We start from the raw sequence: 15,340 nt of genomic DNA on the forward strand, positions 1-15,340 counted from the left end.
TACAAAATTAGCTGTGTATTAATTCACATCAAACATCCAATCGGTAAAAATGTTAAAAGAATACTTTAATTGGGACGTCTGTTCATTGAAAGAATAAATCATTTCTATTTCAAATTCTATTTACGTGAACCATTATCTAATGCCTAAAGTCACTACCTAATGGTTTTTATTAAAAAAAGCAAAACCAAATTTTAATACTAAAAGGAAAACATACCTGCTTCTGCTTAGATTTGTTCATTTTTATTATCCCTTCCCCCCTCACCCCATGCTGAAGCCAGGTGATTCATGACTCCTTGAAATTAATTTGAATCAGCAACTATTTACTTCTCAATTCCTGCTGACAGCCCCCCCACCTCAACCGATGGAAACATTCCTCACATCCACCACAGCACCTACAAAGTGCACGCTAATAACAGAGGCTAAACAGTCCCTTCAGAAGATCTTACTTTAGATCTTTCCAGGGCTTGTTTGTGTTCCAAAGTAGTACAGAGCTATTTATGGAAAAATCTCTGCTGGAATCACAGCCAGAATTTCAATAGGCTGCACAGCACAGAAAAGCCAGTGGTTAGTTTTCTGTTTGCAAATAACAATATATTTGGAAATAACATACTGTGCTATTGTTTTGCCTGTACATAACAACAGCCTTTAGGCAATGCCTTTCTTGTCACTGAGAATGCTACAGACCAAGAGCACAGAAATAGCTTGATTTTTCTCTTTTTGCTGAAGCCATTCCAAAACATACATTGCAAGTGTACGTCGTTGATTCCTCATTATCCATGTTTTAACTGCAAGTTAAAAATTAGTGGCAGTATTTTAGAAAAATATCGTAGTTTGGCAATGCCTTTCAAAATCAGCTGCTAGAATTCTGTGACTTGTGTGCATTTCTGTTGTAGATATAAAAAACAGCTCCCAGAAACTATCATGCTGTTTGAGCCTCTTCTCATACATTCTTTGACCAAAGCTTTTATGTCGGGCACAAAAAATAAGGCAAAAAATTTCTGAGGCTTTTAATCTTCCTATGTAGAACGCAAGAGACTGCTGTACCTCAGACAACGTGTAAATTGGCTCCTTCTAAGGCAGGAAAATGAAAGCAAAAACGACTGGTACCTGCCATAAGGGAGGGAGGCAGAGGAGGAGGGAGGCCGGCTCCCGGATGCCCGTCAGGCAGCTTGCCGCCTCTGAAGGTCACAAGTACGACTGAAGTTTCCAGCAGAGATGAATACACAGTTCTGACTATTAAGTGACCACGGAATAAAAATTTCTGATAACTTCACTCACTGTGAGCATTCACTGCTTTATCAGTTCATTTTAATATTTAATGCATTTTTAGTGGCACTTGGAACCTGAAAAAATAGTCTTCCCTTTACCAGTTGCCTCCTTTCCCCCCCCCACCCCCTTCCCACTTGGCAAGTATTTTCCTGTGTTTCTATTCTGGCCCAAGCATACACACCTCAGCTTCTTTAAAAAAAAATAAATTATTAAACAGAGGCCAATACGAGTTTCTGGCCTGGACTTTCAGAGATTCTTAACACACTTCTTGGAATGATGCAAAATGGAATCTACAAATCTTGACAAGTCTGTAAGGCAGCCACTTATATTTACAACATCTTAAAAATATATATAGTCTACTAATCTAAGCAAAATACTGACCTTTATTTTTAAGTTAATTATTTTACATCTGTCATCTTCTCTATCTATAGATTAGGACCTTTTCTTTGGATTTTGGAAGAGTTGTACAACAGCTGAAAAAAATCATAGAACGGTTCGGGTTAGAAGGGACCTTAAAGATCATCTAGTTCCAACCTCCCTGCCCTGGGCAGGAAGAAGAAGATAGAGGACATTTAGTAGTATCACTGTCCTGCAAGAATCTCAGAATTCCTTGCAACAGCTTGGAAGTTCTGGATCTTCATTTCGGAAAACAGGCACACCAGTCTTACAGATGGGGAAAACAAAGCATGGCGGGGTTCAAATGACTTAGTCACCTTTCAGATGAAGCCACTCTGTACGATCACTTCCAGTTATCTCCATTTGTAGTCTTCCTTTTTGTCAATCTCTCCCCCTGATAATTAAGTTTAAATCTAAACTTTAAACTCGGTAAAAAGTAAAAGAGTAAAACTTGGGCCTCAGTCAGAAGACACTGATTAGAAAGAATACTGGAAGGTGCTAAACAACTTCCAGCTGAATGTTGAATAACTCTAAAACTTCCAGAAAAAGAATTTCAGTGTGGATATAAATGAGCTTACAAGACCGAAGACGGCTGTGTACACAATGACTTCTTCAAAATGATAGCAACCAGCAAGAAGGAAAGATTAAGCCAGAAGTGCTCCTGCACAGGATGCAATCAACTCGGGCATGACATTTCCTCTAACAACATACATGCTTAATGACCCTCGCGCAGGAGCACTGAGCAACAGAGCAGCCAGCTGACCCAGTAGCACAGTTGTAGATGACAATTCAGAACATACTCCCCTGATTTTCAGAAGCGGCAGGAAGATGCGAACGCTACGGAAACAAGCAGATGTCTGTTATTCACAGGTTTGGTATGAGCTGCTTCAGGTCAAATCAAGGAAAGGAACCCACAAGCTCCAGGGAGCCAACGAGCTGATGTGCAGAACCCCCCAGCAGTTTTGTTTTGAATGCTCTGTCTTCCTGCTGCACTTTCCTCTGAGGCATCTAAATATTGTCAGAGACAGAATTGCCGGGTTAAGCACAGCACGCGTTCTGTTCCAGTAACACAACTGGTGCGTCACCAGCTCCCACCACTTTCAAGAGTGGGTTATCACTTCCAAAAGGGTCTGGAGTAAAATAAAAGATCCTAGATATTTCTTGAAAACAAAAAGAAAGAAAGATTCAGCTAAAAAAAAAAAATACAACACACACACAAAACAACAACCAAACCCCAAAATAACAAAAAAACCCACACACAACAAAACACAAAACATGAAGCTGTGGTAAGAACAGCCTGAGAAAAGGCAGAAGGACTAAGTTCTAGAGAAAGTTTTATGATTTTGGTCACAAAGCCATTCCTTCCAGTTCCACATTCCACAAAAATAGCTTATGAATGTTTCGCTATTACCTCTATAAAGCAATGCCATTTTCTCACTGCTAGACTATATAATGAAAAAGTTTGTGGGCTTCACCTTCAGTTGCTGTTTGTTCATACTGATCTTTTAGAAGAGATGTCTTGGAACACGAATCTCGATTCACCGCAAGTTAAGGTTTCCCTTATGAAAGGCAGTCTATGAAGATGCACACAACTGTAAGCACAAAAAGGCTGAGGAAGATGCTGAGAAGTGCTCACAGCGCCATAGTTACACATGTCGCCTTAAAACCATTGCTGCATCCCCAACAAGTGTCTTTGAGAGTCATTATGTACTTGTGAGAGTTGAAGCTTCAGATTTATTTCAGCTCTTTGAAAAAAAATAAGTCTTTCAGACTACATTTATAAGCACTATACACAAACACACATAGGTCATCATTTCTGCACATCAGCTTCTAACCTTCTACCAACAGGGGAAAGGCCAGCTGGAATCACTACTTTTAAGGATCAAAGAATGATCCCTGGCATACTTTTCATATTCATCAGGGAAAAACGAAAATACAGCTATTAGCTTTTAACAGACAAGAACATATTAGATTTTATTCCAAATTTTAAGTAAGTAGCTATAGTCTGAAGTCACAATTACCTTAACTGTTCCCAAATATATGCAATTATGTCTTCTCAACTTCTCAAAAACAGAGTGCCAACTGTGTTAGTTTGGAGCACTAATTTAAGAACTGCAATTGAAAACGCAAAGAGAAACATTTCCACACAAAATGTGTTCTATATACCTGGGAAATCAATTTTTCTTACAATACAACTCTTTTAAGCCCTCTTTTCCTGGGCCTAAAATTCTCTTCCAAAATTAGATGCAAGCGTAACTGCCTGAGGGGTTTAACATGTGACCTAAATATGCTGGTTTTCTTAATGGTGCTATCACTTGTGGATCGCCAAGAGTAAAATACATTTTTATAAAGAATGGCTGACCAAATTAATAATTTCTCCTCCAGTGCTTAACAAAAGCCTAAGTTAGAAGAGAGAAGCTTGCAGCCACTTTTGTCTCTGTAACTGAATTACAGTCATGCGCAGAAGCCTCAAACAATTATTTTCCGTAATATTAGCAACTCACAGTAGTAACAGCCTACCTGATATCTTGTTAGCCAGCATCTTCATTTTAAAGACAAATGTCACAACCCAAAACCTGCCAGTTTCAGCAAAGAAAAAGGCAAGAGCACCATTAGGTATCACGACCTGCTGCCCAGAGCAACGGCCGAAAGCGGTTCTGTCTGGGCAGCCAGAAAGCGAGCAACGGTGTACAACAGTGTACTCAATAAAGGAAGTCCTGCTAGATGAAAATCATTAATGACTGCACACACACACAAAGTATCAATACTTTACCTACAGGTCAAGGCATCTTTTTAGGCTTCCCCCATTTTCACAAAGGCTCATAAAAGAACGACAACATCCTTTCTATTTCCAGCTAACTTGCATCCTGACCCGACAAAACTCACATTTAGCCAGTGCATGCTTTAAGAGCACAAGTGAGCTATAAAGCAATATAAACAAAGCTGTAACTACACATATCCCACTCAAGTTTAAAAATCTAGAAAACTGTCTAGATGGAGTTATTTTGACTATAAGACCTACTGCTGCTCCTTGAAAGAGATTATTCTAAATAAGTTCAGATCAAGTATCATACTTCCTGTATTTCTCTCCTTTTGCAATCATAGAAACATGGTAACTCTTGTTTCTATGGTCATTCACAACATAAGGGCCTACCTATGCCAGGGCTTTTCATTTATTTCAATCATTTTAATTTCAACCATTTCTTTAAAAGGGTAAACCGCGGTTTTGCATGATTACCAAACACTGACACTCTGCAAAACTTTTCGCTCCATACTAAAAATATTGTAGACAATAGTTATGGTACTGCATATTATAGAGCACTGAAAAAATATGAAAAGAGGTCTGGAAAATACCCTTAAGGCAGTTATGAAAGCATCTTGTACTAATGAAATCTTTTTGGGAGCACAGTGTTTCCTGAAGAGGAAAGAACGAATAGTAGCTTTCATTTGGTACCATCAGTAATTGAGGTTTTTACTACAGGAGGTACAGCACATCACAGATTTAATCGTATGCACACTTAAAACAGCATCTAAAACAAAGAAGGCCTAATTCTACAGCATCTAAATGCAAGACAACGTATTAGTTTGGGCCAAATCATATTAAGTGTGATAAGACACGATAAGAGAAGATTATCGTTTGTCAGATTATCTTTTTAAAGTGCTTTACAGTAAAGCAATCAGTAGGTAATCCATCTCCCAATTAACTGGTATTCTTTTCTACAACAACTTCCAAGAAACTAAACTGTACTGATACGAACACTGCTCTTTTTACTAACAGAGCTGGTAACAATGCTAAACAAAGCCCACTTCCACATACTGCTTGAAGGAAGAAAACCTGTCCCGCCTGTACTAGTTTTGCTGCAGAACAGCATCAAAAAGATTACGTACAACACAGTGATAAATGACACTCTGTGTGCGTGTGTCCCTGCGTGTGTGTTTGCACACGTGTACATGATACCTGATTTAAAAAAATCTAGAACTGTGACACTGCACAGCAGTTTGACAACTGCCTTATACCCACCTAAATCCGTGCTGCTACCAGTCGAGGTAGTTCTGCATCCTCCACCCGCCCTCAGGCACGTGTTTGCATCCCCCCTTCTTTACACCTCTGGTGTCTGCAGGTCCACACAGCCTTCAGTCCAGGGATCTGATCGACTGCCGTGCAGCCCAGTAAAAATCTACAGGTCCATCTGTTTTCAATAACAGCAGAGACCTGGGCCAACTTCAGGCTTTAAAAGGGCGATGCAAGATCTCTGTCAAGCGTTAGTGCACCACAGCAAAGCTGCAACAGTTTTACTGGGCCAGTATTTTATTCAGTCTCTTAAGGTCACTGTTACAGTATTGGTATTAGATATATTCTATTGCTGGCCTTCAGATAGCACACATTCGAAGTACGTATCTTGAACGGCAAAGGTTTAAAGTCCTTTTTATCAGCTGATTTTACCATTTGTAGTAGCATAGCACTTGGAGATCAGGACCTTGTGTTGACTGTACATAAAGTCCTATAAAGCGACCCATCCTCTTCCAGAGTTCCTTGGGTTCCTTTGAGCTCCTCGATCACTCTCCACTCTGTGCTGGCACAAGCAGAGCGCTGAGAACCAGATCAAGGTTCAATTCTGCTGAAAAATAATCCAGTCAAAACCACTATTTGAAGGATTTTTCGGCTGGATCAGCTTCCCAAACAAGTTAATTGTGCAGTTACATGAACCCTTGTGCCAGCAGAGTGGGAAGGAGCGCCTCTTTAAGCAGAAAGGCTGCCAAACATGTAGCCATGGCCTAAATAGGCAAGTCAGAAGAGAACAGAAAGAAAAAAAAAAAAAAAGAAAGAAAAAAAGGCAGACAGTACAGCTAGGAACACCCAGCTCTTAACTCTTACTTCAGCATTGCATCCACTAGGAGTTTTATTCTTCTTTTTAGTTCTCCCACAGCACGTTCTATGAAGCTACAGCTACCACAGAAACCCATTTCTTGGGTAGAAATATCCAAACCAGAATCATTTAGGTAGCACTTTTAAAACCAAAAGCTATGAAGTTTCACAAAGCTGCTCAAGATCTGTAATCCACCAGGATGGCCACTGATAGCCAGGTTGCATTCGTTTGTACTGCTGGAGTCCAATGGCTTGATCGCTGTAACTGCCGTATTTATGACATGAAAACAACACTCCTTTTTCGAACTAATTTTTAATTTAGGCTAAAAAGATTCCAAGAGCAGAGAAGTAACAGAACAACACTGGTGAGCATGACTGACAGGCTGAAGTGCCCCAGCTCCCAAAGGCACGTGAACAGAGCACTGAGTAACTTCTAGGGAGCTCAACAGCCACTTACTATTTAGCTGTTTGCTAAATGCTCTTTGTTTTGGAGGACTTCACACTTTAAATGCACACTTTAGTCAATCTAGACCAGCAGCAGTTCCTAGAAGACAGTAGCCTATTTCTCTCTACATACAGACAGTCATTCTACAAATGGCTGAAGATAAAAGAGCTAAAACGCAGAAGCAGACTTAGGAATACAGAATAGGACTATAACCATGAGTCTTTTTATTTATCTGCAGCGTATTTCACGCTACCCCTTAAAAACAAATCTATTACTAGTCCTTGCTCCTTCTAACTGATATTACCTGATGAGCATACAGAACATAACCACAGCCCTCAAAAACCCAAATTAAGCTCCCTCCCACAACTATGCCCCACTCTTTCTTCAGCGTTATCGTCCCGGCTTCTCACACCTTTGCTACTTTTCTCTTGAGAATTTTCCCTCCCCTCCTGTTCCATCAATTTCCATTGAAGAAGACCATCCCTGACATCTACAGTAATGCCACTGTTTCTCTGCCTGCAAACACAGCTTGGTAGAAACCCTCTTCCCAGCCGATCCCAGCAACATCCTTCCATCTACAAGGTACAGCCCTTTATTATAGTCAGTTGTTGGTGAGCCTACAGAACTGAGGTGCCACCAGCAGTGACAGTTTGGTAGGACAACGCTAACCAGCTTTCTGAAGAAGGCTCAGCAGCTCTAACACAATATTACAAACACATATTACTCTACAAAGAGAAACATTTCTAGTAAGGCAAGAGAAGATGGTGAAATCCAGATGGTGGTAAACTGCTTTTTACAGCAGTCCTCATTCCCAGCTTCAGTGTTCCTTACTCTGAAATAACTATGTTCATGCATTGAAGACAAACTACCATTACTGAAGCAACAACAGTTCCCGTTGCTGCCCTGCAATTTTTAAGTCTGCCAAAAATAAACATGAAACTACACTTGAAAAATATAACACACCTAGAATCAAATACAGAGAGCATTCCTGAACAAGAGAACACCAAATCTTGTTTATATCTCTGACCACGTATATGGACTGGCTCGGGATCCGTTCATCATCTGCACAAACTGAAACAGACTACAGCAATATTGTGGCTATAAAAGAGGAAACATGAAACAAGTCAAAGATTATTAACAAAGCAGCACGGAATGATTAAGCATCAGACTTCAAACCTAAGTGAGTAATCAGCACCCACAGCAGATATTCCAGTACTTCTTTCAGAGACAATTCAGACATGAAACAGTTAAACTGTCAAAGATGAACAGTAATCACTCAGGGTTAAAGCTTAGGACTTAAGTTCCTGGCTCTCAGCCTTGGACCCAGACTATCAGACTTTTACATATCTTTGGATTACACTTGAAAGAACATTTAGATACAGCAGCTTCACTCTTTTCCTTCTGCCAAGTAATTAAACAAATTTGACTTAATTTGTTCTGAAGTACGAACTCATTCCATTAAGCGAGCGTCTAGTTTTCAGAGACAGTTTAAACTCACAATTCTTAGTTGTTTCCAACTGGAGTTGCCATTATGCCACATCTTGGAGACTGTAACAGCAGAAGAGTAAAAACAAGTCCCAAAACAATGAAACTGCTGCAGAAAATCTTTGTAATCCTTTTCTAGAATCATTCCCACTTCCACTAAGAAGACACAGTAATGTCTGCTCTCAAGTATTTCTGGACAGTGAAGTCCTACCTGCACTGAAACAGTGCCGACACAAAAGAAAAAAAAAAAAAAAACAAACCACCCCATGCATTACAGATGCTTTTGATAACCTGATCATTGAACTTATCAAGGACAACAACTCCGTGTTCTCCACTGGAGAAGTCCTGTCTAATCAAGTGTTCTGGCTCTGGATTCTCCGGGGTACACAGATCAAGTTGAAGACAGATATGTTGTAGGGTTGGGCTCCAGCAAGACAAATATAAAGCTAAGGAGGGAGGAAAACTTCTGTTGAGCAAAGAATCAGCTATTTCAGAAACAGAGGCAGCACAAGCTACAACACCCTTGCCCTTATGCCATGAACTGCTAAATCACAAAAAGGCAAACTTTTGTTAAAGACCCCAATTATAATGAAGCTGACACTCAGATTTCAATTTATAACCTGATTTCCACGCTTAACTTTGTGACCTGATAGAGCCAGGGCCAGAACTTACAACCAAGGATAAATTCCATACATAGCAAGAGAAGAGAGGCCAGTGCTCTGCTCCTCACACATCCATATTGCTCCAGTTGGAAAAGCCCTGCCACAGCGGAACGACACAGGCAGCCCCCGGATTAAACGACACAGGCAGCCCCCGGATTAAACGACACAGGCAGCCCCCGGATTAAATGCGCTGCCACCTTCTTTCCTTAAACTTTAGGAACAGCTTTCCCCTGTCTTTCCCTTCCACCCTCGTTAGCTCTAAAAGAAACATTGTCACATCCATCTATCACACAGCGCTTACAAAGCCAGAAAATTAAAAACTCTATCTATCAGAGTTCATGTTTCAGCCATCAAAGCCACCAAATATTGACTTTGTAATAGACAGCCATCCTAGACTAAGTATCTAAAGAATGATAGATTATATATATTATGTTAAGGTTACAAGGTCAGATCTGACCTCAAATACACTGGAAGCTACACACTAGCCTTAGCAAGCTTTTTAAAGCTGCTGCCACCTTCCTGTATTAAAGATGTTATTCTCCATTGGCCTGTTCTATAGGCGGCCTTGTAGAGACACCACTGGTGTTGCATTCTACTGATGACTGCAATCAGATGGCTGCAGTTTGCTTGGTTAACACTTCTTATTAGTTCAGTTTAAGCTTTCCAATATAAACATTGCAACATTGTATTACGAACAGGAAGAAAACAGAAAGTGAAACCTCCCATTTCTTTCAGGTTTCTTTCCTTCACTTTGTTTTTAGTGAAGTTTCGGCATTCCACGACAAAAGTTAAGTTTTAAAAATTTGAGCTCTAAAGCCATTGAAAAAAAAACCCAGAAATCCACACCCTAGTTACCACCACGCACGAATTGGCACCGTCCTCAGTCGCAGCCGTGATTAGAGCCCATACTTGTTAGCTTGCAGACCACAGCGGTTAAACAATCATTTAAGTCTCAGACAGCAAGGTTTTCTTTAGCTTTCACCATGGTGCCTGCCACAAGAAAGCAGACAAAAAGGCAGGGAGGTAGAAAAGGTCCTCAGACTAGACGCAGAGCCACTGCCAACTTGTCCTTGGGTATTTGAGGGAGGACCAGAAGCATGCAAAGCTGCTGTTCCAATTTTTGCCAGAACCGCACAAGGCTCCGTTTCATTAAAGTGAACCTTAAAGCCAGAAATATAGCTAATAAAAGAAAAAAAATGTGACCAGCTTGGTACATTATTAACCCTTCCAACACTATTGCAGGGAGACATTACGAATCACAAGAAGAACCCGCAGCATCACACGGAAGCTAAACTTGCCCTTTGATTAGCCAGCTGGCTTTCAAGCATTGCCAGCCTGAATTGTGGGAACAGAATATACAGGAAAAGGAGAGAATTTCAGCTCAGCACATTCATTACAACCAAGTATAACACCAACGTTGGGAAGTTACTCCAGCATCTAGGCACTGAAATTTCAGGATGTCTCGCAGTATATCCAGGCACAGGGGGTTGCACCTTAAGACTCATCCTAAGCCAGTTATAGCTGACAATGACACCAAACTCCCCTTTGCTCTTTGGCTCACAAAATCGGAAGGCTCCATCCTCCGTAAAATCAGAAATGGACATTCTTACAATTTTTGGAAACTGGCTTGCTGGCACTGAAGCTATTTAATTCACTTGCAGTGAAGGCTTCCCTGAACTCCACCCACTGCGACTCCAGCAACACCCAGTACAGCTGCGAACCTGTCAGGAAGCGTAAGGCTGGCAAGCCGTCTTTTGCAACGCGAAGCACAATACTTCAGAACAGCTAAGGAAGTTAAGGACCGACTATTTCCTGACTTCTGTGTTTCCGGATCCCTGCAAAAGCCGCCTTACCGTACACATATAAAGTTCATTACCCTTACGTGCACGTCAACACGTCTATTTTGATGGAGAATTATTTACGAGCACCTGCCACACAACCGCAACTTCTTCAGTTTTTGTACTTAATTAAGGATTTAGTTTGATATGTAATTAAAGGTTACAGAATTTAAAGCCTGCCAGGGAATAAATTATACTACATTTAACAGTAGTTCTGAGTTCAAGCTTCAAAATACACTTCCTGAAGAATTTAAAATTAAACTTTAAAAATTTTTTTCCAGCTTTCTTGTTTCCAAGAGTCATCTTTCAGCTTGTAAATGACAGGAGTCTTTGAAAGTGCACAAGTTGCAGCTAATAAATAAAAACAAGTCACTTATGTTTATACTGATTTTTTTTTTGGCCCTTGGAAGTTAATTTGAACCACACGTCAAATGGGAAAATAACGGGAACTGTAGTTACTGCTCTTCTAAATACAACATTAATCTCACTTGTAAGTAAGAGCAGTCAAGATATGTAAAAAGAGAAAAAAACCCTAGGAATTACAAAAGTGACAAGGCCAACTGCTTGCAGAAGAAAAATTTTAACTCATGATCTTACAGACTGTGTTGTGCAAACAGGACTTCATGGCCCCAAAGAAAGGCAGAAGTCAGCAGGACTGTGACAAAAAAGATGACAGCAAAAGTTTTACTCTCTAGCACAGCAATGGAGAGGCACAAAGTGCGATTCCTCTAATGAGCCCCAATCCAAGTCAAAGAAAACATTTTTTGTTTTCAAAGTACATTTTTTGCAGTCATACTCAGAGGAAGCCATCTTAGTGTAAGGTGACATTTGTCACTGCCAGCTTCGACAAGTTTTAGGCCATTTCCAGTATTATTTCAAACACACCCCCCCTCTTTACTTAATAAGCACGCACGCAAAAATCTTCACATTTCTTCCTCTTCTGGTTAATAGAAGCTAGAAAGGTTGGGAAAACTCTTGATCTTTATCTAGTACTTAGATCTTCAAAGAGTACAAACATTAATTAATTCTCACAACACCTCCCTGTGGAATGCAAGTATCACATTCCCCATTTTGCAGATTAGGGAAAAAAACACAAATGAGAAGCCGAGCGATAGGAAAATCTTAACAATCTTGGAAAACAATTCCAGCAAAATAGTTAAAGAAGCCTGAATTCAGCCCTTCTTAAACATGTGCAGAACAGTACTCTCAAACCATAGCTTAATGCTGAATCCGGGTACCTAAATGCACATTAAATGGTTATTTGCTTTGCTCAAGTTCATACAGCAGCACTGAGCTATTTTAGTAAGATGGCATTCACATGTCCCCACCTAAGGAGCAGCAAAAAAGTCAGAAAACTGCTCTTACCTTCTGCTACATCATCGTCTACAGCGCCTTTCACCTGAGAAAAACACCACTGAATGTCATTTCCTCCTCCAGCTCCTAAAAAACACAAGCAAAAGAAAAAAATAATGAGACACCCCCCCCACAGCAACACAAAGCACGGACAATAGTGACCGATTGAAAATTTCAGACAACACGGCACACGCCTACTTCCTCAGCGAGGCTGGCGCACAATTACACATTGCCCCTCCCCACCTTTTTCCTTTACAGATATTGTTTTTCTCAGGAGCGGGTTTTTGCCAGCGTTTCAACCCAACATTTGTCAAAAAACAGCGTAAGCCTAAAGAGGAAGAGCGATAAAAGCCTCTATCACCAAAAGCTCACTGGACTAAGTAACATCGCCAGTGCCAACTTTAACTGCGCATTTCAAATGAGAGTGAGCCAACATCTTATTTCACACAAAGTTTCCTCCTACTTTAGAAGCCAGAACCCTCAAACACACACACACACACACACCTTAAACAGTAAAGCTGTACATTTTTGGAAATTTTCAATCTCTCGATCAATATAAACCCAGCATGCTCTTCATTTCCTTCTTTCACAAAAAAACATCAAACTCAACCTACATACTAAAGGCTAAAGAAAAAAAATTTTACCACAATTTTAGAGTCTCTTCGCAGAAGTAATGAAAGCAATTATCAGCCTTTAAAAAAAAAAAAAAAGCAGCAAATCCGAGCAGAAAAGCAAACAAGCAATCTGATGTTAACAAGTTCTACTACCATAGAAAACGGATCGAAGAGAAAACTTCAGGAACATTACTGCCTCGGCGGAAGGCAGTGATTCATTTGAACCCTGCCACCAAAACACACAAAAAAATCACCACCCATTTCTTTTGCATTTCGTTCTGAGCAAATCACTGCAGGGCTGAGTACATACAGGAAGAGACTGAAATGGGCTTGCCTCTTGCCTTTTTTTTTTTTTTTTAAAGCCACTGTCAAAATGGAACTTTTCCTCAACACAATTCAAACAGGCTGAGCAACAGATGGCATTTACACATTAATCCAGAGGTCTGGTATCGCTTTTGGAATAACAAAGAATACAGAGGGGACTTCTTCCCTCTTCTCCGCTAAGGGGGGGAAAAAAGTAAAAAAGCCATAGAAATCAGAAGCCCCAAAATAATCTTTCCAAAAAAGACCAAATGTCTCAGAATGTTAAGAGAAGTGCTGGAATACAGTCGGGGCCCAGTCTGCATTTTTTCCCTTGCCTTAATTTCTTTTCTGAAGGATTACAGACATGAAGGCTACAGAACCTGACAAGGTGAAGGCGAGCACAAGAATCCATCGACGCAAGAGATGTCAAAACGCTTTCTGCAGACAGGCTGGAAAGGTTTGCCACACACGTCTCCACCATTCCCTAAAACCCGAACAACCCATTTTCTTCCCTCTCTCCAACCTCCTCATTTGTCATTTAGCAGCTGGCATCATGGAAGCATTTAAAGGAGACAGCTTGTAAGAAAAATCACTGCTCTTTCTATGTAAGGCTAAAATTCTATTTTTCATACAGTTTACTTGAACCAAGTTTGCATTTTCCCCCCACCCCCGACTAAAACAAAAAGAGGAGGGTGGAGCATGGGCGGATGGTGTAGGGGGAAGCAGCAAAGCACAAACCTAATTCAGCCTCTCACGCTTGCTCCTCCAAACGCAAAGCGCTGAAAAGACAATTCATTTGCAGAGGAGGGGGATGAGTGTATTTCCAAATTAAGAAATCGCAAGGAAAAAAATAAGAAAGAAGAGATACCTTATGCATACACACTTCTAGCCGACCAAGAGCACTTTAGGATGCAAAATGGGGAGCAAGCACAGGAAGGAATGAGAAAGAGAACACAGAAAGACCTGTATTATTTAATTACATCCTGCGCCCAATTTTACTCTCATTTGCAGATGCTTGAAAGGTGCACCCTACAGAGGGGTGCAATTGTACTTTTGACACAAGCACGTCTGGAACACCTCTCCGTGCCCAGCAGCACCTCTGCACAGCCCCAACTCCGCCCGAGAGAGAAATGCAACACACAAGCGCCTTGGCGGAGTCAAAAAGCCTGGGGGGGGGGGGGGGGGCAGGGGGGGGAATAACAACAACAAAAAAAAAAAAAGGAAAAAAGGCAGGAGACCCACCCTGTCTGCAAACCTCCTGCACGCTGAACTTCCAAATACACCGCTTCCCCCATGGAAGCCCCTCCACCTTGCTTCCTTCATGCCTTTATTTATTATTTTTTTTCGGGAAGGGAAGAAGGGAGGGAGAGAGGGAGGGAAGAAGGGGTGGGAGGGAGGAAAGCACGATTTCCCAGAAGTGGGGGGGGGGAATAAATGGCTGGGGAAGGCCAGGCGAGGCGGGAGGGAGCGGGCCGGGGAGCAGACCCCGGCGAGCGGCGGAGGGAGGGAAGGAGGGAGGGAGGCGGCGCTGCCCGCTGCCCCCGGCCGGCCGCCCCGCAGGCCGCTGCCGCAGCCTCAGCGGCGCCCCCCGCCCGGCGGCGGCAGGGGCCGGTGCCCCGCGGGGGCAGCCTCCCCTTACCTGCCATGTTGGGCTGGCGATAGCGGCCGCGGCGGGTCGGGCGGTCCGGGCGCTGCGCGGCGGGGCCGGCGGGGCCGGGCGGGGGGCGGCGGCGGGGGGCGGATGGCGGCGGATGGCGGCGGGGGTGCGGCCGGCTCCGCTGCTGGGGCTGCCCCCGCTCCGCGCCTGGCTCCGGCCCCCCCCGAAAGGCTCCACTTTCAAAATGGCGCCGGCCGAGCTGGGGGTGACGTCACCCGGCGGGGCGGCGCTACCGAGAGGCGGGGCCCTCACCGCCCCCCGCCGGGCCGGGCCGGGCCGGGCCGGGCCGGGGCATGGCGGGCTGCAGCCGCCCTTCGGAGGGCCGGGGCGGGCAGGGGTAGCGCCATGGCGGGCTGCAGCGGCCCCTCGCAGGGCCGGGCCGGGGTAGCGCCATGGCGGGCTCCAGCTGCCCGCACCCCAGCCTCGCTCGCCCGCCGCCCTCTCCGGGGAC

The 15,340-nt window shown here is 42.7% G+C and overlaps 1 protein-coding gene across 2 annotated transcripts in view; it reads right to left on the reverse strand.

Moving 5' to 3' along the window:
• Positions 1–15,079, reverse strand: part of PPP2R2A (protein phosphatase 2 regulatory subunit Balpha) — a 41,543-nt gene extending 26,464 nt beyond the window's left edge. Inside the window, exons 1-2 of one of the 2 annotated variants that reach the window (XM_074563543.1) lie at positions 14,872–15,079; positions 12,328–12,402 (exon numbers count right to left, since the gene is read on the reverse strand). In XM_074563543.1, the coding sequence (XP_074419644.1) occupies positions 12,328–12,402; positions 14,872–14,878 (82 nt within the window). In that variant the 5' untranslated portion in view covers positions 14,879–15,079. Of the gene's footprint in view, positions 1–12,327; positions 12,403–14,474; positions 14,582–14,871 lie in introns of those variants that run through there. The other variant, XM_074563544.1, reaches the window with a different exon arrangement.
• Positions 15,080–15,340: the final 261 nt, after the last annotated feature.

The sequence above is a fragment of the Larus michahellis genome, chromosome 20, assembly GCF_964199755.1.
Source record: "Larus michahellis chromosome 20, bLarMic1.1, whole genome shotgun sequence".
NCBI classification, from domain to species: Eukaryota; Metazoa; Chordata; class Aves; order Charadriiformes; family Laridae; genus Larus; species Larus michahellis.